We start from the raw sequence: 25,615 nt of genomic DNA on the forward strand, positions 1-25,615 counted from the left end.
AACAACTACACAAAGATGGTGCAATCTCCTAAGGGTACACAAATGATTTTCATATCACTTATGCACATCAATACCATGAACAATGAACATAGAGCAATTGAAATTAAGCTTTCAATTGAGTTTAGACTAACCATGCGCTGCAATTTGCAATCAACAAATTCCAAATGGTATGAACATATAGGTTTCACGATTAATCAACAACAAGATCTTCTATTTAACTAATCAATTCCATGTAAACAAATCTGAAACTTGAGAAGTAGAAACCATGCAACATGTAGAAACAACACACAAGAATTCACCATATCTTCATTGAAAATCATATGTTTATTCCCACATAGCTTTGGCAACAATTCTTGGTCTTCTCTTCCTACTCTACTCTATTTGCTAAAGAGCTATCAACTATTTACTATTACTCTATTAACCTTTACAAATGAGAAGGCACAGCCTTATATAAAGGTCTTGATTACGAATGAAGGGCCCAGATTGATTCGAAATCAATGGCCAAGATAATTCAAAGTAAACCCTAATTGGGGTAGTTACAACAACCACCACCTTACATTTAATTCTGTCCAATGAAAAAATTACACAATTTTGGACACATATCCCTTTGAATGTGGACCAATGAGCAAATAGGAGTCGTTACATCGAATTTAGTGCCTTCCACATGTATAGTTGTTGATAAGTCAGGTTCAATGAACTTGGACATGTTGACATGGCATCATTGGATTGGTTGATGATGACCAGCTGCCACCTCAGCTTACACTCCTTGTAGATGATCACAAAGAAGTCATTGCATCCTTTTCAATATCTCTCAATACTCACATTGTCTATCCTTTTGACTGATTGTGATGGTTCATATTTCTAAATTGCATCATCTTGATCAAGTTTCTACTTTGATTAACTCTTCCGGAACTATCCTTCCTCCTTGACCATTCTTTCATTTCATTCTCATGTTTGGGAATCCACCTTGTGATCATCTTTCTCCTTGACTTTATCTTTGAAATGTGAATCATGTCTTTGAGCTTTGTCCTTAGTTACATGCTATGGAATCCTTTGTGTTCACTATCCTTGACTTCGATTTTCTCATCCTTGTCATGTCTTTGTCTTTCCTTAATTTGTTTGCCATCATTGTGAAGTCGTTTTCATGTCTTGAGCTTTGTCCTTAGTTGAGCAATCTTCCATATTGTTGAGTTCCTCCCTTTGATCTTGCATTTCCAAAGGAAATCTAAGGTCATTGTAGAATCTTCCTTGTACAGCAATCTTTGAACAGCTCCCTCTTTCATGCTGTGAAGTCCCTCTTCTTGTTCTCTTTCATCCAATGTATCATTCCCCGAATGACTTAATCAGTTAATCCTTGATTCATCCTCATTGCATTGTTGAATTCTTCCATCCGCCTCTTCATGCTTCATCATCTTTCTATTCCTTGCATGACTTGGATTTTGACCTTGATCTTCTTCTTGTCTCCTCCATGTTGCATCTAACCTGAAAAATAAACACATTTGAATCAAAACACTATGAATGAATGAAAATAATATCTCGCAAAATCATGCCTTTTGAAACCTTTTAAAATCTGGAAATTGCATAAAGATTCTGAAAATAAATTTCCAGGTCTGGTAATGGTTCAGTGAAGTGAGGAAGCTGTTTAAACTTGGGTATGAACAACTCAAAATTGCTATCCTTAGTGCCTAATATCACATTCTGATTGTTGACTTGTCATCACACTTTTGCTTCCATCTCTCACTTTGATTAAGAAACTGATTCGCTGACTGTACCCCCCCTTTGGTTTTCATCTTCTGGATTGTGGATCAGTCTCTTGATTTGCTGTTGACAACAACATCAATTTTAAGCTTTGACTGGCACTGGAATTGGAAGTTATTTTGCATCTTGTTTCTGACTTCTTCCTTCTTCCTTGGACTTCATTTATACCTGATTCTCTCTTTGTTTTCCACTCTGATTTGAACCTTTGAATCTGCAATTCTCTCTTTGTTTTCCACTCTGATTTGAACCTTTGAAAGTAGATTCCTTTGTATAAATTCGTCCTATCTGATATGAATTTCCACATGGTCTTCACTTGGATCAAGTTGGAGTTGTGACTGAATAACATGGACATCCACTACTCTGCCTTAGCAAAATTGCACTTATACTTTTCAATTCACTTCCCCTTTTCTGCTGTAACTCAATTGTTGTTTCTGCTCTGCATTTTTCTGCTAATGAATTTGGACCTATCTTTGCTGTTCTTAATTTTGCTCCTGATTTTTGATCTTTAGTTCTGCATTTGATCAGCTTTTGATTTTCACAAATTTGCCTATCTGCATCTGCTTTTCAGATCTGCCTTTTAATTCTGCATTTTAATGCATTTTTTCTGCCCTAGTTCACATGTTTTGATTTTACTCTAAGCCGACTTCATCGTTGCCTTGCAAGCTTGCATGCGATTTGATTTTGCTTTTTTAAAAATTTCAAATTGTTTCTTTTAAGTCAGCCGACCTTAAAGCCTTAACACTACCCTAGCAGGCTTTGCATGTTGTGAGGGAATTATGAGCGCATTTTCCATGTTGTGAAGGAATTTTCCATGGGTGGGATTTGATGCCTCTTGAGAAATGTAGAGTGCACTTTCACATAGGAGTGGAAATCTTGAGTGCTCTTGAGCCTTGGAAAGGAAATGATTGAGCGGTAACGAGCCTTGGAAAGGAAATGTTTGAGCGGAAATGAGCCTTGGAAAGGAAATGTGAAGTGTTTGGCGCAAATTAGACTAATCCAAGGGAATTTTCACATTTCCATACCTATGACGTCTTGGGCTCAAATTCACCATGGAGAAGAAATAAATGGAGCACAAATAAATCCAAGAGTTAATAGGCATTTCTTGAGCGCTAATTCGACTAGGAGGTGGAATTCGTGACATTTTTATCCAATGGAAAGGAAATTCTTTCAATCTTAAGAATTTTCCTTAATTTTTCTATCCTATCGAGGTCGGAAAAATCCAACCTTGATGAGGAATTTCCCTTGTTTAAGTGTCACATTCCTTGGAAATTTTCACTCATTTTTCCATACTTAGTATTTTCCTCATTTCACTTTCCTAACAACTTTCCTTGTATTTGACAACTTTGATAACATTTTACGACTTTGTCAACTTCATGCTTTGTCGAGTGAACTTTATGAAAACTTTATGAACCCTCATGATCTTGCTCCATTTTTCATCCTTGAAGGTTGTCTTGGATCTTGCAATTTAGACAAGGATTTCTACGTTCCAATTCTGCATTTCCATACTCCAAACATGGATTGCCTAATAATCATTATCTCAACTCCAGATCTTGGAAGGGGAAACTCAACATATGTAAGGATTGAAGGGGAACCTTGACCTAGAGGCGGATTACCTAAAGGAAATTCACCTCAAACATGAATTTTCTCCTTGAGAATCAATCCTTGGAAAATTTCCAAACTCCACATCTCGACCTAGAAATTCCTAACTTGAACATCCTATTCCAGACTTGAACGTTCCCCTATCAAGGATGGACTCAAACACTTACTCCATGGATTGAACAATGCATTCACTTTGGATGGACAAGACATCACTACCTTCCCAGGATCTGGAGACTAAAACTACTGCCAAGCTACACAAAACTAAGAAAACAACTAACCTAAGAAGCAAACAAAAGGTGGTCCCCATTTGCAATGGGGCATGTGTGTTTGCAACACAACAAAGTGTTTGTGGAGGTAACTTCAAACTATTTTCAAGTTGCATGAGAGAAGAATGATTTCTCAATAGATTATAGGGGCTGCACAAGTATGGATCAAGTTTGGCATGATAGAAGAAAGAAAGAAAGAAATTATGTTAATGTCCATGGATGACCAAAAGTAGGCCAATGGGTCTCAAGAGTAGAATATTTTACAATAGAAAGTTCTAGGAAGAGAAACCTAGAAGGGCCCCTCAAAGGAGAATATTGGTACCATCTGATCTGATTTTTTCCAATAATCTTCATCATAATATTTCAGCGTCATTGTATATTTTATAATTTGTATGGGATAGTGCATACAACATATTTGTAGCAGTTTAGAGTTGTATTTAATGGGGTCTAATGCACACTAGGCTGCAAATGCTTGTAGATTTTGGTATCTATGCCAAAATTCTTCAGTAGATTTTATCATGATAATTACTGTTTCTGATTATCCAATCAATTTGTGCTTCACAATAATTTTTATTTATTGATTAGTGATAAGGCTATCAATAACTTTGCTTATTTGGTTAAATTTTTGACAAGCATTGATGAGACAAAATATCTTTGCTTCTCTAACACGGAAACAAAATATGTATAATAATTAGCACCAGAATTTGCTGGAAAACTTTACTTTTAACAATTAACACCACAGTTTGCTGGAGATGCTTGAAAGTCAAAAAATCACCTTCAAATGATTTAAAAATGGTGGTGGTTTGTCTTTTAAATTTTTTGTACTTCTCCCTAGATCAGAAGATGGTGCATCTCAAAGAATAACTCCTTTCCAGATCAAGGTCATTGGGCTTGGGCTTGTGATTTGAGTATGATATCTTTAAAATATGGGCTTTTAGTTTATCTAATGATACATAATAAATGTGCAAGATCTAAAAATATAATAGTGAGCACCATAATTTTCTACAATTATAGTTAGCACCATAATTGTAGTGGGTGGTTTGTCTTTTAAATTGTTTGTACTTTTCCAGAGATCAAAGTTGTATGACCCAAATAATAACTCCTTTCAGATCAAGGTCATTGGGCTTGGGCTTGGGGATGCGTTATTGGATCCAATTATATTTTTGAATAGGACATTCAAAATCTGGGCTTTTGATTTCTCAAATGGTTCATAATAAATGTGCAAGATTTAAAATATGTGACAATACAGAAATCCCAAATTCAAAGAGCAGGTGGTACTGGTAGAATAATAAATGATTGATTTATGACATGTTGATGCTGAAAAACTATGTACGTTCTTGCATCCTGTATAATAATGTGTAATGGAAAAGTTTATGTCCAACATCTCTTTATTTATTGTGTTTAATATATTATCTTTTTTTAATATTACTCTCTATGTTCCATGGCAAGGAGGGATGTGTTTTGGGGACGACAGTTGGTAAGGCATGTTTTGGTTATTCAATATATATGTGAATTTTAAAAGGGGAGACTCAAATTTTTACAAGTTTAACTATATATGACATCAAAATTTAAGTTTAGACATTCAAATAATGTATCCAAATTTGAGATTAAAATTAAATCAAAGATTCAAAATGTAATTCACGTGGCCTGTTAGTGATATTAGTATGGTAGAAATAAAAATTTAAAATGAAAATTTCTGTTTTCATTGTTCAAACACAGTTTTTGATAGGCATTGTAGTAGAACAAATATAGTGGCAAGTACAACAATGCTTCATCTTAGCTATCAATATCCAAAGTGCTCTTGAATTTGAGACCTCTTGTCTAATGGAACCATAATCAATTTTGACTCATCATTGTCAATTTGTTTAACATTTTCAAGAGTCTGTTGATCTTGAAGTCATAAGATGCTATGAATTTGCAAATTGTTTCTCTGCTTGTATAGAGGTAAGCCTATTCCTTTTGATTGAGTGGATGAAGTTATAGTTGGATCAATTCCTTTTTGCAACAAAGGAGGTAGCGACTTGTGAGAGTAGGCAAATAGCAAGGTGCCATAGCTCTAATGTATCCTCCCCATACCATGTCCACCATCTAATAGGGTATTTGTTTGTTCTAGCCTTTGGTTTACTGAATGGAGGATGTAGAAGTGACAAATTGAACCCACTATTTTTGAAGTTTGTTCCATCCTTAGTGCTATACATCTTCCCAAGGGCCTTTATAAACCCCTCGTTTACCTCCTCATAATTTGGAGGAGCTCTACCAAGTTAAGATGCATAATTTGTATTTCACCTCCTGGTCACAATATTTTTAATATGCTTGTCATAGAATTGTAATTCGGAATCCTTACTACAAATTGTTTGCTTCATTTGATCAGTTATATTGTTAAAAGTCTCACAATTCTCTTTAAGGCTAGGAGTATCAACGTACTTGATTACCCTCTAAACAGGTTATATGATAGAGCAAATATATTTGCAAACAACATTTAAAAAACAATTATAAATAAAAAATCTAAAAACAAAAGCAAAAGATTCAAAAATAAATTTGAATGGTAATTTTGAAGAAAAATAGAAATTAAAGGTAAATTATAAATTGAAAAACAAACATATTAAATATAAATATAAATTTCTTACTGGATAGCGAACGCCAAGTGTCATTAAGCATTCTTTATATCACCTTCTTCCCTTATTTTGACTTTGATTTAGCCCATTTTTACCACTCTCCACAAACCATCATAGCTTGTAGGGCCTTCTGCTCCTTTGATAATCTCTCTAACAGAATGGAATAGCTAGAATATCTAGTCTCAATTGGTTTGAGAATTTTTGTGATATGTGGTGGTGACATATAAAATTATAAATATTTATGTCTTTAGCTTCAGTGACTGTTCTCTTACATGATCTATTTTTTCAATGTCTTCTCAAAGTATTGTTCAAAGCATGTACACAACATGGAGTTAAAAAAATGTGTTTATAAGCACTCAAAACCATCAAACCAATTATCTCACAAATACAAGCTGAATTTGTTACAACTTGCACAATATTAGAAGGCCCAACTTTCTTAAGGTTTTTTTCGAAAGGCCAAATTGGTAATCAAAATCTTTATGTTTACCAGAGCAATCATCAGCTCTAAGAATGTATAATACTAGTCCAACTATCCATGACAATAGAACAATATGCCCTAATCCACGTTTGTCTCTTCTCCTCTATTAGTACATTCATCTTTGGATATTGTTTTTTTTGAAGAGGGAGGTACTCAATCGATGTTCTTTAGGGGCTGTATAAAGTCCAATTGTGTTTTTGTTTTCAATGTCTCTTTGAAATAAGGAGACCATGCCACATGAATTGCAATGGCATGTGCATACAAAAATTTGGCTTCTAAATCATTGGCATCCTCATGTTGTTGGAAATGCAATACCCACCATTGTATTTTTCTCACCTATGATAGAGGTGTCTTCCTCATTTCTCTATCATAAACCCCACCTCTACTAGCAACGTCTGATACATTGGAATACTATTGAGTAGATGGCATGGAAACATATCTACTAGTTTTTGCCTTGTCACCAACCATCTTTGCCATTTCAATTATTCCAACTTTATTTCTACACAAAGTTACAAACCCTGCTCCAACTCTCTTGAAATCACAATTGCAAACATCGGACAACCAATGCTTGCTGCATTCTTCTTTTTTGTATTGATTACTGCCCAAAATGGTGACAAAATTCTTGAGAGAGGGTGAAGGGCATGCAAAATGGTTTGTTGCAACAGCATTTGTGTTTTTAGAAGAACAAGAACCCCCACCATTCCATTTAAACTTTATTTTGCCTTAGGTTTATGTTAAAATTCACTCCTGCACTCTTCATCTCACACTCATAACTGCTGCTTATTTTACTTGCAAATTTAATGTGTGACAGGCTGCTGTAGGACTCTGGTTTGTGCTATTGACAACAAAGAGCGAAGTTGAAAAAAAAACACTTCCTAAGCTTTCTGACAAAATTAAAAAAGATGAAACCAAACTAAAAAATAGCCATGGTGAGTTTGCAATGAATAAAAATGAACTACAACGTGGAGAGTGGTTGCAAAGCTTCTTCCTCTTTCCTTCTTTGCCATTCTTTGCTTCCTCTTCCTCAAGCTGGGAAAAACGTCAAATGATTCACAAAAAAGACATGGGGTTTATGTTTTAGTTTGTTTAGGGTTGCATGAAGGGTGTGGGAGTGCATGTGGGTCCCCTCACCCCTTTTAATTTTTTGTTTTGGCCATTGGGGATGCTTAGACATCCCTGGACATTCTAGGGACAGCCAAACATATCAACTCTACTTTCTTTGATTCATTGGCTTCTCAGGGACTTTTTGCAAATTTTCTGCAGATTGTGGGCATGTCTTTGTGTAACACAGTCCAAACATTACTTTATGCCCTACATTTCTTACCTTCCTCTGCTGGATTTGTTTCCAAATGGAGGATCCCAGGATTGGCTGAGTTCTCCAAGCGACACTTCCCAACAAATCTTATGGAATGAGTTATGGATAAAAATGAATACAGAACTATGTATTGACCCTGTTTAGTAGCAAAACCCAGATCAAGTATGTTGCTAGTTTGGTTCATGAACCAGACACCATCACTGAAGACTCTTGCTTGTGGTTAGTAACTACAATAATACTATAAACAGTTCTGACTGGTTGAACTCTGGATGAGATGTAATAGTTTTGATCTTATAATGTTCTTAAGAAAAGGTGTTCTGTATTTGCAGTTGTTTAAATTGATGCCAGAAGAAGTGTTGAATGACTAACCTTCTTGTTCTCGAACAGGAAAGTGTCAGAACTAAGCATCCACAATTGCTTTATGAATCCAAATTGTACAAGATTTTCCAAGGAGGAAGTAAGAATGCTGTTCCATTATAAAGACTATTTTTTCAGACCTAATTTTCTGCAATAGTTTTCATTCTGTACTGCTGCTTTATATCCGTCGAGATTAATTTTTGTGTTTTATATATTTCTTTGTTTAAAATGGTGAGCTGCAGCTGGAGTTCCCAATATAAGATGGTCTGGTGTTGAAGGTGACTACAATGCAATGGTCATAGATATACTTGGACCAAGTCTTGAGGATTTGTTTAATTATTGCAATCGGAAGTTTACATTGAAGACTGTTCTGATGCTTGCTGAACAGCTGGTGTGTTTCTACTTACTAAGTTACTATAATTATCTTGCTTTAGCTAAACACATGTTATATCTTAATATCTTAAGGAGGGAGATAAATATAAAGTTCTGTATTTGATTTTAATTTTTTTCCATTAAAGTTAGTGCTTTGCCATAAGGCCCATAACTTATCTATATGGACCTTATAACTTATTTACATGGATGGTGTGGACCCTGAGATGACTGGTGAAAATCAATAACAATAATTTTATTTCCTATCTTCATTTACAGATCACCAGAGTTGAATTTGTGCATTCAAAAAGTTTTCTTCACCGGGATATCAAGCCTGACAATTTTCTTATGGGGCTTGGTCGGAGAGCAAATCAGGTGACAAATGCTGTAAATTTTAGCTTTTATAATGATTCTTTTTGTGACCTGAAATGTTGAAATTTTTATTTCTCCTTTCACTGTAAATGAGATTAAATCAATATATGAGAATCTTGCTTCCCCCCCCAAGGTCTTGATATATTAAAAATGATGCATAGCATTCAATAGATCTCAATATTAAAACATTGATTCATTTTTGCATGTTTTTTGGCCCCTGGAATATTGGCTGTATATTTCCTTATAAGTTCTAGTATCAGATGAAAATTTGACCATGGAACTCATAAGAGTAACAATAAAAAATTTATGAAGTAAAATCTGATAAGCATGGCCTGAAATGGAGAGAAACACATTGATGTGGATAATAATAATTTGCAGGTGGATTGCCATAAATGAAATTTTCTATAATTAGCTTGACAGAGTTTGATGCCTTTTAAGGTGCTCAAGAATGTAGTCAATTTAACTCAAGTAAATTTCATATTGGCAAATTTCAAGCAGAAATGTACATCATTTGCATGTGTTTATGTTTATGATTTTTATTTCTGTGTATGAGAATCTTTGCACTTAAGTTTCTGATCTCTACATAGGGTGTCAAGGTAAAATGAAGCTGGAGACTGTAAGAGAATAACTGCTGAGAGTGGCAGTTGCATTGTAGTTTTCTAGAGGATCTTCTTTTAGCATAGAGTATCTGGTTAGTTCCCTTGTATGTTTGTATTGTACCTGTTATACTGTATTGGGTAGGGTGCATATTTTAGATTTTTTAGAGAAACTAGCAATCTTAAAGCCTTGGATGTTGGTGATGGATGACAAATGGCGCCTCAAATATTTCCAAGATAGCTTTGGTGATGACTATACTTTTGCCCTCAATTGAAAGTTTAGTGATGAATTCACATGATCGCTTGAGTAGGAATGCATGTTAGTCTAATCACATGGACGAAAGTGAAATGCACATAGAAAATACTGAGAGGGGGGGTGGGGTGAGGGTGAATCAGTATTTTAAATTTTTAAAAGACATAAAATTTAAAACCACAAAAAACATAAATAGAGCAAACATCGAATTTCACATGGAAAACCCTTTCAGGTAAAAAACCACAGCACACAATAGCTCTCATTAACAAAAAATGGGCACCAACCCAGATTACACAAGTGAGCACCAACTCACTGAGAGCACCAATCCTCCTAGAAGCACCAACTCTAGTTTAGCATCAACTCAAATGCAAGACTTTAAAAAAATCAGAATCCACTCAGCACTTCAAACATTGTACCAAGAAATACACAACACTCCCATTCTCACAGCAGTTAAGGTATCTAAAATAAACTTGCAGCAGACTGAACCAGAGATATTTTTTTTCACCTCTGTATTTTCACCAGTTCACATGTATATCAAGTTGCATACTACGTGAGCATTCCCAATTCAAAAGAAAAAATATTAGCACCACACAAAAATCATGTGACAAGAAAAGGTATATATTCCGCCACTATCTGTCAACGCCAATAATATGCTCCACAATGACTGTTGTGCCAGAAGTCTATGCCAATAATAGCATCCACAATGACTGCTGTGTCATAAAGATTGGGTTTTGGTTTAAAAAATAAAAATAAAAATCAAGTGCTCAGGAACTATTAATGTCTTCCGCAAATAGATGAATAAGGTAAGGTGCCTCTTTTAATCGATTTGCCTTCAAGAATCCACCTGTAAACGATGATATGACAAATATTGAGCTCAAGCAGACAACCAAGGAGCTCAAGCAAAAAGCCAAAGTTGCTCAAGCAACTCAAATAGACAACCAAGTAGCTGAAGAATATAACCTTTTGTGCCATAGTTCCCTTTTACTTTGAGTAATCTTCCAAAGTTTGTACAACCTTTGACATCAATGACAAAATATTCAACAAAAAGTATTCTATTCTTACGTTTATGTAAGCAAATAGAAGACAATATATAATAGTATTGTGAGATTGGAGTTAGTCCTTCTCACCCATGTTGGCATATTAAAATCTAAAAAGATTATTATATGGGATGCTTGCATCTTGAATCAACTATTATAAGATCTTTTCCTTGGCAAACCCCTCCAAACTTCTTACAAGAACATTTGATTGTAAATGGCCAAAAATGTTATACAAATAACATGGTTGGAAAACTTGGACTCAACAAAAACTTGCTAGACCCAAAAAAATTTGACTCAGCAAAAACTTGGCAAAAACTCAGCAAATAACTCTAACGACTTAAAAAAAAAAGCTTAAATTTTTTTATGAACACAATTTTTGTGCAAAACTCAAAGAGAAAATATTCATGATGAGTCCATAGAATACAAAACTTTTTTCTATTAAATTTGATTCATTTGAATACAAGTTGAGTACAAAATTGCATCATCATATAAAATCCTAATACTATAATTATTTGGCAACTATTATGAATTTATGATGATTGCCTTTGAAATTCATCATCATAAGTCATAAATTGTATATTAAAACATTTGGCATCTTCATCTTCCTAGTCTAGTGAAAACTTGGGGAGGTTCTAATTTTTGCACTGTCATAGCTCTTCTCACTTGATATTGAAGGAAGTGTTTGTGGCTCTGATTTGACCAAATCAATGAACACCTCTAATTTGTTGTCTACCTTTCATGTGCAATGCTGTAGATTGTATTAAATTTTATAATAATAATAATGGCATTTGAATTTTCGATACTCATAGTATGATACTTCATCATTGATTAATGATATAATGATAGTGATAAAGATAATTGTCTAAGCTGTCGATTTTGGTCTACACTCCCAAATCCCCTCATTTTGTAATCAAATTTCTTATATGAGAAGAAATCCCTATAACTAGTGGGGGTCTAGGACTGGAGACCCCAATGGGATTGAGGGGCGACGCCTCTCGTGGGTTTTGGGGGAAGCACACCTGGTGCATTCCCTGCTGCAACACAAGATGGGGTCAAGGGCCTTTAAAACCACACAAAACTTGTCGCACACCATTTCACAATTTCATCACTTAAGAGAGAAATCAGGTATTTGGCACATTTTTATGAAAAATATTTTCTCTCCAAGTGTTATGTGAGGAAGCTTGAGGGGCGTTCATGCATTTATAGGGTGAAATCGTGTCTTTTTTGACTTTTTTTTGTGTTATTTTTGTATTTTGCATTTTTGGATGTGTCTGGTGAGTTTGTTTGTCAAACTCACCGAGTTTCTGGTGAGTACTCGCCAAAAATCCTGCGAGTACTTGCTAGAAACTTGGCGAGTCTTTCTAGCGAGTAAATGGCTGAAAAACTAGGTTTGTATTGTACTTGATGAGTATGCCGTCTCTGCCTATAAATATTAGGATATTTTATACAAGTGATTATTTTCCCAAGTTAACCCATACTCATTGTTGTACCTTTGCAGGTATATATTATAGACTTTGGGTTGGCCAAAAAGTATCGAGATCCAACTTCCCACAGGCATATTCCTTATAGGTGTGCAAATTTTTGGTACTATTAAAGGTGGAAAATAGTTGTAGTTTGACTTGGTAGCATTTTGCAAGAACTGTTGGTCATTATCATGTATAATAATATATGCTAAGATTGAACAACAGTTCAAGTTTTACATATATACAACCATTTGTGTTGCAAATTCATTGTTCCTCTATAAAGAGTTTTATAAGCTATTGAGATCTTTTCTGCAGGGAAAACAAAAATCTTACAGGAACTGCTCGATATGCTAGTATCAATACACATCTTGGAGTAGGTGTGTGAATATTTTCTTTCAATTGCTACCAAGGACTATTTTCTCTTGATCTAAGACTATATTACTGGACACAGTATATGAACTTTCTTTTGCACACATCATTCTCCATTGTTTGTTAAACATGTGATTGCTACTCTTTAGTAAGATTATTACAATGATTTGATGCTTACTCCAAACTGTTTTTTTATATGCTATATTCAGAGCAAAGCAGGAGAGATGATCTTGAATCTTTGGGCTATGTGCTAATGTACTTCCTAAGAGGAAGGTTTGTTAATTTAACAAACAACAAAACTTTTGATTTTTCTGATTTTCAGCCTTCCATGGCAGGGTTTATATCTAATGTGTTGTTTATATCAGCCTTCCATGGCAGGGTTTAAGAGCAGGGACTAAAAAGCAAAAATATGACAAAATAAGTGAAAAGAAAGTCACCACTTCAATTGAGGTAGCTATCATGTATCAGTTGCACTTTCCAATTTAAGTCTGTGATACACCTGCTAATGGTTATTATTGCGTCTTTTGGAAGGTCCTGTGTCGTTCATATCCACCAGAGTTTGCATCATTTTTCCATTACTGCCGTTCATTGCGCTTTGAAGATAAGCCTGATTATGCATACTTGAAGAGGATGTTTCGGGACTTGTTCGTGCGAGAAAGTAACAATAATTTAAATAACAACCAGCTTCAATTTCATCTTCCAATTTGAAGTTTTTATTCCTAGGAAAAACCAACAATATATTACAAATTGATGCTTAATTGAGAGTATAGCATTTAAGAAAAGCATTTTGAGATTTTTTTCTACAGTTACCACTTTTCTTTTAGTCAAGGATGTGCAGTAATCTTTCAAATATTCAATCATCCTACCTTGCAATGCAGGTTTTAAGTTTGACTCTGTTTTTGACTGGACCATCTTGAAGTATCAGCAAACTCAAATTGCTAGTAGTCCTCGGCCAACAGGAATTGTAAGTTGTCAAGAGACTCTTTGTTTGTGCAATGAACCCGATAATGCCCATGTTAGTATTGTTTAGCTATATAATCTTTTTCTTTAGCAGGATGATGTATAGTGTGATTGATTGACCATACTTTGTATTTGTTGTTTTTGTCAAAAGATTTCTCATGATATGCATGCGAATGGCTTTTGTACAGAACCCATAGATTAGAGTATGCATGGTTTGATTGACAGTGTTTAAGTGTTTAACTATTCCTAAGGCTTTATTTTTGACTTTAAATGCTTAGGTATTGATATGTAATAGGTCCAGGTGTAGAGGTGTAGATAAGCTCAGTCTCAGATTACAGTCATTTCAGAAAAATAGGGGAAAACAGTATCATGAAACATGGGACAAATCTGCACTTGCAGAGTCAAACTTGCACCTTGGAAATGACCCATGTTGAATCTACAACCATGTATTCGATCCCCAATAAAAGAAAAGAGAATCTGAAATGAACAGCCAACTCTTCCACTTCCAAATAGTGTATAGGAGTGCTTCAATTTGACAATGGGTTCTCTTAAAATAGCAGCTAAAAGAGAGGAGAGTATTGGTTTTGATCATCCAAGAGGATCATAGAATCCATAGCGATCTTTCTAAAAAGAGGACATTGAAGTTGGTATTTTATAGAAATAAAAACAGAAGAAGGGCCTGATCTAGATTTATAATTGTCCATTTGAGCAATATGCTCCAATAGAAGAGCAATTGCCACTACTAAATGTTAATCCCTTAGACAATTTTCCTAGGATCAAAGTTCTTGTGTTTGTGTTGTTCATTTCGTTTTAGCTTTTCATTTCTTGTTAGCAACACCTTAATTCCTTTAAAAACATTGAATGTCATTTGGAAGACCAAGTAGAACAGTAATTTATTTCTTGATTCCCGACTTTCCAATTAAATTTTGGTGGAAATTTTGAGTCAATTGGTATCTGAGCAGCAAGTTCTGTGAGGCTTGTAGGAAAATGTTTTGGTAACATAAAAAATTTGTATGTATAACCATTTTTGCAATTGATCCCAAGGGGTATAGGTTGTAAAGAAAAAACAATGGTCAAATCCATGAAGAAGAAGATTGAAGAACTCTAACAAGCCATGAGTTGGTGTTGGGAGAAAATCAAGTTCTTTGGGAAGAGGTGCACCATTTGAGGGAGCAAATTGAAGAGTTCATATGGAGAAGGATCCATCTGATGTTTTGATTGGAATCATTGAGCAAATGCAACATGAATTAAAAGTAAAAGATGAGTTGCTTTCTTTGTTCCAAGAAGAGATAAAGGGGTCAACCTCATGGAATAAGAACAAGCAAAAGAGGTGTGCAAGGAAAGCATCCATGTTTTCTTCAATGGATTACAATTTGCTACTTCTATTGGGAAATTGCTTCAAGTTGTTGAAGATGCTGTATGAAGGAAGAGGGCTTGGTAAAAATGGCTGAGGAATCCTTCCTAACCGACTACAATAAATGGAAGACCACCATATGGAGGACTTGGATATGAGATCATGGAAATTGGTGAATGCTTTAAGAAGAGGTGTACAACATGTTTCATTAGGAACAACTCATTGGAGGTAAAAATTTCACTAATATTGTCTTTGTTAAAGCTCTAAATGATTGTATGTTAGTAGAAAAGTCTAAGTAACAATTGACACAAGAAGAGGAACAAGATTCAACTTCTGGAGGACAAAGAAGTAGAAACAATGCAGAAGGATGCTTTCATGAATGACATGGCCGGAAATGAATCTTCACTTGCGGAATGACCTAGGTGGAAGTGACCCTTATCTGAGTAGAGGGCCTTTGTAGAAGGGAGAAATAGAAACGGATACTCTATAATCAAAGATTCAAAAGAAGCAACAAAAGATAACTTGCTGTCAGGAAAGAGGAAATGGGGAGTTTTCACTCCACATATTTCACCACTAGTCAAACCTAAGAAGGTAAAGGAGCATGTGGGTTATCAAGGTAAAAAGTTCATCTTTTGTGATGTTTGCAAAAGGAAAAACATTCTGCACAAGAATGTAGGTATCTTGTTCCTTTCATTAGATGTGGAAGAAGTAACCAATTGTAAAATATTGTGCAAAGCAAACACCACTAAGGAACAAATGTTCTTTAGTAAGGATAGAAAGAGCTACACTTCTAAACAAAAGGGAGAGAAAGGCCAAAACACTCTCAAAGAAGGAAATTAAAAAAATGATTTGAGCATGTGTAAAACTACCAATATTCCTCTTATTGTAAAATAGGACATTGGGATGGCAAGTGTTGGAAACTTTCTTGTGAGCTTCACCTAAATAGTGGCTACAAGGGGTAGAAAAGAACACTAAAGAACCAAGTTAAAAAAAGAACAACTATAACATGATGCTACACCACCATTAGATTGTTAGGGTAAGCCATTTGATACTTCGATAGAGCATTTATTTAATTAAAAAAGGAGATAAGTGCAAAAGGTTTCCCATTTGTATAGTCTGTTTTAGGATAGCACTTCAATCTTTTCCTGTGGATTGAATAATGTTCAAGTTCCTAGTTCTACTTGAAAAATAAGTAGGATTTATGTTACACTTATGATGAGTAGTATGCTACACCTAGCAGGGAGGAAAATGTACAAGGTAATGAGTAATTTAGCCTACACATTTTTCACATTGATATGACTGATTACATCCACTTGTTGTATAAGGAAACTAAGGATAAATAATAACTTCTTGTATGAGGATGTGTGTCTTCTCACAATATATCAGAAAGATTGGTTCACAATGTACGTGGCTTGCTCAGATTTAGTGATCTTAGGTGGTAGTAAGGATTACAAAGTTGTTGGCAGGGGAAATGTTCATGGAGGGAAAAATCACATTTTTCAAAATGTCTGTTGTGTGGGGAATGAAGCTCAATTTACTTTTTGTGAGTTAGATTATGTGACATTGTCCCAATTTGTATGTCAATTTAGCAAACACAAATGCTATATCATTGAGAAGGAATCAAAGAAAAACATCATTGATGGTATCAAAGATCATGGTTTGTAATGGCTTGTTGATATTGGACAGGTATAGGAGTGTGCCTTGATAGCCTAGAGTACATTTGGTATCAATTCACTATGGCATTAGTGGTATGGGCACCTCTCTTAGTTAGCTCAAGAGAATTTGGTAGAGGGATTACTCGACATCCATCAATAGATACAGGTTGTTTGTGTAGCTTGCCAAGTAGGAAAGCAGAACAAAACTTCTTTTTCAGACAGATTGGTTTGGAGAGTCTCGAGAGTCCTACAGTTGGTTCTTGCAAACATTTGTGGACCAATGAATACGACATCAGTCAATGGTGCTAGGTATTTTCTTTTGTTTGTTGATTTCAGTAGGAAAATGTGGGTGTTTTTCTTTGAATCAAAATCAAATGTGTTCAAGGAATTTCAAAAGTTCAAATCATTAGTAAAGAAAGAGTTAGGATGTGACATCATAACAATGGGGGTGAATTTTGTTCAAACAAATTCAATAGATTTTGTGCTAAACACGAAATCAAGAGGAATGCACAACACCCTATACTCCATGGTAGAATGGAGTCATTGAGAGAAGGAATTGTAAAATTACAAAGATGGCCTGTTGATGTTGGAGAATAGGAGTGTTTCCAAGAAATTTAGGGCTGAGGGTTCGCACTACAATTTATCTACTTAATAGGTCTTCAACACTGGCAATGAAGGAGAAAGACTTTAGAGGAAGATTTGGGAGGAAATTGAGAGTGAGTCATCTTAAGGTCTTCGGTTCTATTTCATATGTTTGTATTCTAGATGCAAAGAGAATCAAGTTAGACCCTAGGATTCAAAAGTTCATGCTTACAAGGTATAGTGAAAATCATAAAGCCTACAAACTGATTGATGTTGACAACCTGACACTAACCGCTTGATCTTCAACATGGATGTTGTGATTGGTGTGGAATTTGGGACCTTCCAGCTTTCTTTAGAGATCAGGATTACTGAAGAGCAACACATAAAATCTAAGGATTTTGGTGTTCAGCTTCTGTTGGCTCCACCCAAAGGGGGGAGGATTTTGAGCATGAAGAGTCTCCCAAGTAGGTAATAATACCAGAAGAATTTCTTGATGATAACATGGATCAGCATCTAGATGACAAAGAAATAGGAAGCCCAAGTCATGGTGACAATAGTGATCTGGCTGAAGATGCTTCTAAAAGGAGACCAAAACATGTGGAATTTCATTGTCATTTCATAAGACAACTTCTATAAAATGGTTGTAGTATTGTCCAACCAAGGATCAAACTATAGACATTTTTACCAAGTCTTTGAGTCCTAACAAATTTGTAAAATTTCAGGATAAACTTGGCATAGTTAGTAGATTGACCGTTAAGGGCGGGTATTAAAATATTATTGTAATATTTAGTATATAATGGTCATTTAGTCTTTAGTATAGACTTTAAGAATATTCTTTATTTCTTATTCATTTCTTTATGGGTTGTTGCTCTTATCCTTTACGGATAAAGCTTTTGTTAATATCGAATATGTTGGTAATCGTTTTGTGTTATATTTTTCGTAATAAAAACTAGATGAGGTGTCAAGTAAAGCTCCAAGTTAATCTTACAACTGATTGGAATGACACTTAGTCTGATTAAACAATCAACTAGTTTTACTAATCATTGTAATCAATCTTCCTAGCCCGACAACAAATAACTAAGCTAAATCCATAGATCAATCAAGCATCAAGTATTTGATTGGACCCTACTCTCAAAGAAGACTGCTTACACAACAAGGTCTTATTCTTTTTGTATATCAATGTTTTCTTAGTGGTGATCTCTCACCGTCACACTGGTCTATCATTACTATGCTATCAATGCAACTATGTGAGAACTTTGAATGAGCAACAAAAGGTGAAAAATCAAAAAGATTCTTGATTTGTTGGAATGGTAGGGGGATAGGTATTAAAATAACATAAGTAACCTAAAAGAAGTTAAAATTTTAAAGGCAAATAATAATAGTAAATACCATGTGTTGAATTTGCAACGGCAATTCTTCCCCTTTTAGCTTTTTAGAGGTTTTTAGATTTTTTTAAGAAGGATATCTTTTTTATCTTTTGTGCACCAAATGGAGGAGGTTGTTTGTTTGTGAGAATGTAATGTTCTGGTCAGAATACTTAAGCAAATCCGATTTTCAACCTTATACAAATGCTTATTATTGGGGACAATAATATTGGATTCTAATTTTATAATAATATTTTAAATGACTCGAATTTAAATATTATCATTATCATCACATTCTAACCAGCAAATGGAATATAAGGGACAAAATTTCTCACACTTTCTCTTATTACACATAATGATACAATTTTGTTCAAATAGTTTGCATCATTAACAATTACAATAACGTTAAACTTTCATGCTCACACTCATGGCAAGAACAAAGTGGACCAATGCAATGTGGCAAAAATCCATTATCAATGAAGCTCCAATGCAACCTCTAAATGAGACCACTTTCCATCCAAAGGGTTTTCATCCTTTGACTTTCAAAATCAAAGGATATTCATCCTTTAATCTCTTGGTTGAACACAAGTGCTCAATTGATTTTTGGATAGGGGTTTGTGTAAAGTGATAGATCATGATCCTTGAATGGATGTGTTGACCTTTTTACTACAACAATAATAGGTCAGCCACAATTTGAATCCGCATCTTCGAATATCTAGGGTTACTTCACCTAATATCCATACATAGCATAATAAACTATAAAGAGAATAACTCAGAAAATTGCATGAAATAATTTGCCTTATATTTCAATAAAATGAAATACAAATTCTTCAATTACAAAATATTAGCCACTTAGGCATTACAACTTTGCAAGATGGAGCTATAAACTACTCTTCTACTTCCCTTAGCTGCTACTCCTCTTTATCTCTGAAGACAAGAACACAACTCCAAATGAATAACCTCTAGCCCAAGCCTCCCTTTTATAGCATTCTTGTGCCTCTTGGAAATCCCACTCCCCCTCTTGATGAACAACACATGGCTATCAAGAAAAGTAACACATAGCCAATAGATGACCTTTCAACTTCCCCAAGAGGGCTCCTTAAAGGTGTCTTTTCAATTTTTTAAAGTGGGTGCCCAAAATGGTGTCTTTTCCCAATTTTTTTATGTAACCATTCAATAAATATGAGTGCATGACTAGTCCCCTTGTTCCCATGCCAAGAAGGGTGTTTTTTATGATTTTTTAGCATATAAATGGTAGAAAAATGTGTACTTTCTTGAAAATTACAATTGCCATTGAACATAGGCCACAAATATTAAATAATTTTCAACCCCTATGTCCCCTTGGGCACTTTCCTAGGTACATGGAGACCTATATATGCTTGCATTTATTTTTAACCACCTAACGATATTAGAAAATAAAAATAACAATATTTCTGGGAGATGCAGGATTGCCCTACACTCCTGGATGCTCCTGCATCACTTAAATTAAATGAAAATGGGAAATTATAGAAAAAAGTGGACATCCCTTCTGAGCCCCCCAAGTCCTTGGGATAGCATCTTTGTTTGACACATCTTCTAGAAAGAATATATGTTCTCTACATTATTTTCTCTTCCCTTTCTGACTGTTATTGCATGTCCATGTAAAAATTGCTCTTATGAACACTCTTTATTTACTAGTACTATTTTTTGTTGTTTTTATATATACTACTTTGTCTGTCTGCAATTTACATAATGAACCTCAGTCTTTAACATGTGATAAATGGTTTGATATATGAACTGAAGTAATGACATATTTATATTATGCTCAAAATAGAAGTACCGGATAATCAACAAAAGTCCACCATTTAATGACTCAAAGTATCAAGACTGTAATATTGATGCTCAGTAACAAAGACATGACTAAATAGAAAAACTAGACTTGTTTTATTGAAGAAGGGTCTTCTTTTTCAGAGATATAAAATTCCAAGAAAAGGATACCTAATGCACAATTTGTTCGGTTGAGATCCTTATGCAACTATGTGTGCAGTGCTCTCTCTGTAAATTGTTTATGCACAGAAAAAAATAAGCATGTTGGGGCGATTCAACTCTCATTTAACATTGTTGGCAAGTTAAATATTATTTTATGTAAACTTGGATAGACATTTCTTAGTTAATTTTACAAACTAGAAATTGGCCACAAACCTTTTGATCTTTAGCAACACTGCAAATCTGGTTAAGCATACAAATAAGTGTCAACAAATTATACTGCATAAATCTTCTGCATAAGCAATACATATCGTATAAAACTCTTACATAACCTGATATGGGTTCAGAGAGTTTTCTTTCAATTTTATATGTTTTATATTATGTTTAATTCATATTGAAGCATGCCCCTTTGACTGAATAATATGTACATTGTGCAGCGACCTATATTTGCACCTGGAAAATCAGGAACAGCAGCTGGTCCTACAGAAAGGATTTCAGGTTTGCATGTCCAATAAATTTGGTCATTTATTAGGTTTGCTCATATTATTTCACATTCTCATGTTTTTTAATTGGTGCTGAAGCACTAGTCACATTATTGAAAATTTGGAACTTCAAAGTTAATTGAAGGTCAGTGATGTCAACAATTCTAGTTAGAGAATCCACAAGGATCATTTACAAAGATTTCTTAAGTTGTGTGCTCTATGTTCACTGGCACTTTGTTTTGTCCAAGTCTGTTCTGTTTTAGTGATATTGGATCTAATTTATAGCATTTTCAGATTGTGTTATTGGTTTTTTGCATGGTTACTAGGAGATAGGGACTGATATTGGCATGCGAGATGGATACTCATATTGGTACAAAATTTTCAAAAAAAAATAGAGATATGGTACATAATAATTTAGAAAAAATACTTATGCAATGGTTATGCAACTTTAAAGAATGCCAAATACTAAAAAGTAAAATGTTTAAATATTTAAAAATTAATATTGTAAAGTATTCATATAGATGTTCTGCTTATCAATGATTGTGATAAAAACAATTCAATTTCAAACCTTAATCACTTGGAGATAGTAGGTTGTGACTGGGGGGGAATTCAATTATATTAACATGGTACTGGGGTCATAGACATTACAATATTCTCAATCATTTGATAAAACTTTAACGGATGTACTTGTCTTAAGCCTCATTTTTTCTTTTGTTATTACTTTTACCTCTTTGGCATTTGATAAGAAAAAAAAATGATACAAAAAAACTTGTAATTCTGTTAAAATTACAAAAAATGAGTCTTTTTATGTATTTGTTAAAATTTTGATACAAAAAAGTCAAAACTTGTAAATCCTATGTTAAAAAAAGAAAATTACAAGTCCGTTATTGTATTTGTTTAGTTCTTTTAGCTTCTATCAACCTAATGTCAACACTAGGTAAAATCTAGTGTAATTTATAAAATATATTTGAGAAACCTCCTCTATTGGAAACTTCCCATTTTTTAAAGGATGCTTCTAGCAGATGTATAGAGACTCAAAGAAACTTCATCAGAAGTCTCCTAATGCTTGGAGACATACCCATATGGATCTTTGAGGTGGGAATGTGCTTGCAATGTGGGAGATTGATACCATGGGTCAAGGTACAATTTCTTGAGTAACTATGGTTTATTTATGATTGAGTTGGGACAATCGAAATGTTGCAACTCACAGTTGAGTTGGGACATGCATATTTTTCTCTTAATTAAATGTGAGAAATACTAGTTTCTTGTATCTAGGCGATATGAGCTCCTTGTCTTTGATGAAATCTCGCCAAAACATGACACCTAAACCTAGGTTACATGTGAAACTTGCCCTTAAAATTTTCTTGAATGATGTGTTGTCCAAGCCTCATTTCCTCTTGGCATTCATTTTTATTTTCCAAGGGACATTAGCAGAGCTATTCATAAATCAATGTTGACATAGTAGCAATTGCAATTGGTAATTAGTTGAGTTAATCAAGGATGATGTGGAATTAGTTGTTTTTTCTATTGCAGATCTTTTCAAAGAGATTGTTTGTTTTTGTTTTTGTACCACTTGGTCACAACACATTATTCATTCTATTCATAAGTTGGGAGATATTTGAAAGCCAAAGAATTAAAAGACTCGTGATTGGACATGCATTCTAAGTTGTATTCCATAATGTTAGACATGAGGTTTTTAGATCATTTGGAGCGTGGTACTTTGAGAGGGAGGGTGACAAATAAGACTTGAAATATATTTCAATATGATTGATCACATATTTACTCTTCAGGGATATCATCAAGAAGGTCCATCAGTAATCTTCTAAAGACTTTAGTAGCTATTTATACTTTAGAAAGGCCTTTGATTATTTTCTCATATATCTACCATTTTAGAGGTTGTTTTGTATTGATATATCAAGAGGCTCTATGTGACAAATGCTGGTTAGTATTAGTCTCTGCATATACTCTCCATATTTGCAAAGAGCATGCATGGAGTCAAGAGAGTGCCCTCTCCATTAATTCTTTTTGAGATATACAGAGATGATTGTTGTAGACTGCATTAGTTAGAAGAATAAATGCATATAGATTGACAGGGAATGTGTGGCACACATTTCGATGCGTATATGCTGCATTTAGAAATATATGAGGAAGTTAAATTGGTGGTTGTAACTTATTGTAATGTGTGTCATTACATCATCATCGAATCAATAAATACCTGTTAATATATTATCTAAATATTATATAACATCTAATACCTTGCTAATGACTAAACCAGAGACAATCCCTAGTCTGTCCCAAAACTTTACAGAGTAGAACCAAGAGTTATAATCATTAGATTAATGTATTGCTTTTTGATGCACAATAGAAGAGATAAATGTCACCAAAACTAACCGCATGTTGAATGTAGTGATGATGAGCCTTGAAGTGCTTGATGTGAGCAAGATAAATTGGATTTTTCAACAACTTCATGACACTTTGATTATGACAGGAACATGGAGTCACTATAGATGGAAGAAGGTGGAAATCACACAACTTGATGTAGCCATTTTGATTTACAATTGGCATTGATGGTTGCTTTGTATTTACCTTAAATGGAAGATAAAGCTTTGATGTGTTAATGTTGTAGCTAGGTCGGATCCCTTCTAGGAACAACCTAGCACGTTTGAATGACTAATTGGCCTTTGGCCTTAGTCATGTCCCATCTTGCAATAATCATAATAATATATATGGAGGCTGTAACTATTGTGACGTTTTAACACATCGCCCCATTGCAAATGGGGACCCCCTACTTTTTAGGCCCTCTCGGGCTTTTAGTTTTTTGTTGTTGGGTCTTTTTGTGGCGTTTCGTCAGTTTCCTCAGTTTGCAAGTGTTTGGGGGTCATATTGATTCAATCTGCTTTTTGTTTGAGCGAATTTGGTTAAGTCTAGGGCATGTTTTGTCAATATTAGGGTTTTTGCCTTTAGTCCTAGATTTTAGGGGTTTCTGTTAGGGTTTTGAATAAACTAAACATGCAACTGGAATCAAGACCCTTCAAGGAACCTCCCAGTAAAATTTGAGAAAGTTCCTATTTTTTAGGGATTTTATTGAGTCCCAGAATATCGTCATTTTGCCAAAAATAAACTTACTATTTCTAGTAATTTCTATTTTTAGTAAGTTTCTGTTTATAGTAAGTCATTCCCGTGTCCTAACTAGGGATCTAATGCTGACATTTTAAAGGGTTCTATTTTTGGAAAGTTTGTTCTGACAGGACCATTTAGGCAAGGTGACAAAGATCAGGCATTTGCAACTACTTCTAATTCCGGAAAGCCAAAAAGCAGACAGGGAGGGTCAGAAAATGGTTAAGTGCTGGAAGCCCATTCCTGAAATCGAAAATTCGAGAAATTTGTCTGTCTAGGAAATCACCCCAAATTCTTATATGGTGGCTTGATCCAGAAGAAACTCAAAAACTCCATCCAAGTTCAGAAGAGGCATGAAATGTTGAAATTCCTCCTCCACAATGAAATTCTGCCCTAGGCCAAGAACAGGCGCCAAAATGGAGAGGTCATGGAGGATTCAACATTCAGTGAAATTCCTTCACAAGCAAGAATTCCGCCCTAGAAGGTAGCAAGGCACCAAAACCACCCTGCCATGGAATTCGTGAAAAATGTTGAAATCCTTGCCTTAGGTGAGATTGCGCCCTAGGAGAAAGGAGGGCGCTAAAGGAAGGTGATCAAGGAAAGATGAAAAATGTATGAATCCCCCACCAGTGCAAAACTCCGCCCAAACTCTTAGGTAGGGCGTTGAAGTAAAGAGGTCAAGGAGGGAAGGAAAAGTTGTGAATTCCTTCCTCAGGTGAAATAGCGCCCAAGCCATGATCAAAGCGCCAAAAGAGAGGGGTCCTAGAGAAATCAAAAGTTGATGAATTCCTTGATGCATGCAAATTAGTGCCCAAGGTGAGATTAAGGTGCCAAACAAGAGAGATGAAGGAAAATGAAAGAACAATAAAAAACCATGACCCAAGCAAATTAGTGCCCAAGCATAGGATGGGGCGCCAAATCCATGAAGGTATGGAAGAATGCAAAATGAAGGAATTCCTTGACCAATGCAAAAATCCGCCCCAAGCCAAGGGAGGGCACTAAAGTTGATATACCTTGGAGAATGCTCAAACTCATGAATTCCAACTCCATGGAGAATTTGCGCCCAAGGGTTCATTAAGGCGCCAAAACTCACAAGGCGTGGAAGATGGAGAAAATTCAAGATTCCAGGAAAGTGGAAAACTTGACTAAGTGATGGAAATTCCTTCCTTCACGATAGAATTCTTGGAAAAGGTGAAAATTTGGCGCTGTGTCAGAAATTCCTTCCTTCAGGACAAAATTCCAAGAAAGGTGAAAAATTGATTAAGTGTCGAAAATTCCTTCCTTCACGA

The 25,615-nt window shown here is 34.9% G+C and overlaps 1 protein-coding gene across 2 annotated transcripts in view; it reads left to right on the plus strand.

Moving 5' to 3' along the window:
* Positions 1–25,615, plus strand: part of LOC131056706 (uncharacterized) — a 53,595-nt gene that overhangs the window by 12,177 nt on the left and 15,803 nt on the right. For both annotated transcript variants that reach the window (XM_057990954.2, XM_057990955.2), the window contains 10 exons: positions 8,419–8,488; positions 8,631–8,779; positions 9,037–9,132; positions 12,514–12,584; positions 12,794–12,855; positions 13,057–13,120; positions 13,213–13,297; positions 13,379–13,505; positions 13,726–13,811; positions 21,165–21,225. In XM_057990954.2, coding sequence (XP_057846937.2) covers positions 8,419–8,488; positions 8,631–8,779; positions 9,037–9,132; positions 12,514–12,584; positions 12,794–12,855; positions 13,057–13,120; positions 13,213–13,297; positions 13,379–13,505; positions 13,726–13,811; positions 21,165–21,225 — 871 coding nt within the window. The remainder of the gene's footprint in view (positions 1–8,418; positions 8,489–8,630; positions 8,780–9,036; positions 9,133–12,513; positions 12,585–12,793; positions 12,856–13,056; positions 13,121–13,212; positions 13,298–13,378; positions 13,506–13,725; positions 13,812–21,164; positions 21,226–25,615) is intronic.

The sequence above is a fragment of the Cryptomeria japonica genome, chromosome 7 (assembly GCF_030272615.1).
Source record: "Cryptomeria japonica chromosome 7, Sugi_1.0, whole genome shotgun sequence".
Classification (NCBI taxonomy): domain Eukaryota; kingdom Viridiplantae; phylum Streptophyta; class Pinopsida; order Cupressales; family Cupressaceae; genus Cryptomeria; species Cryptomeria japonica.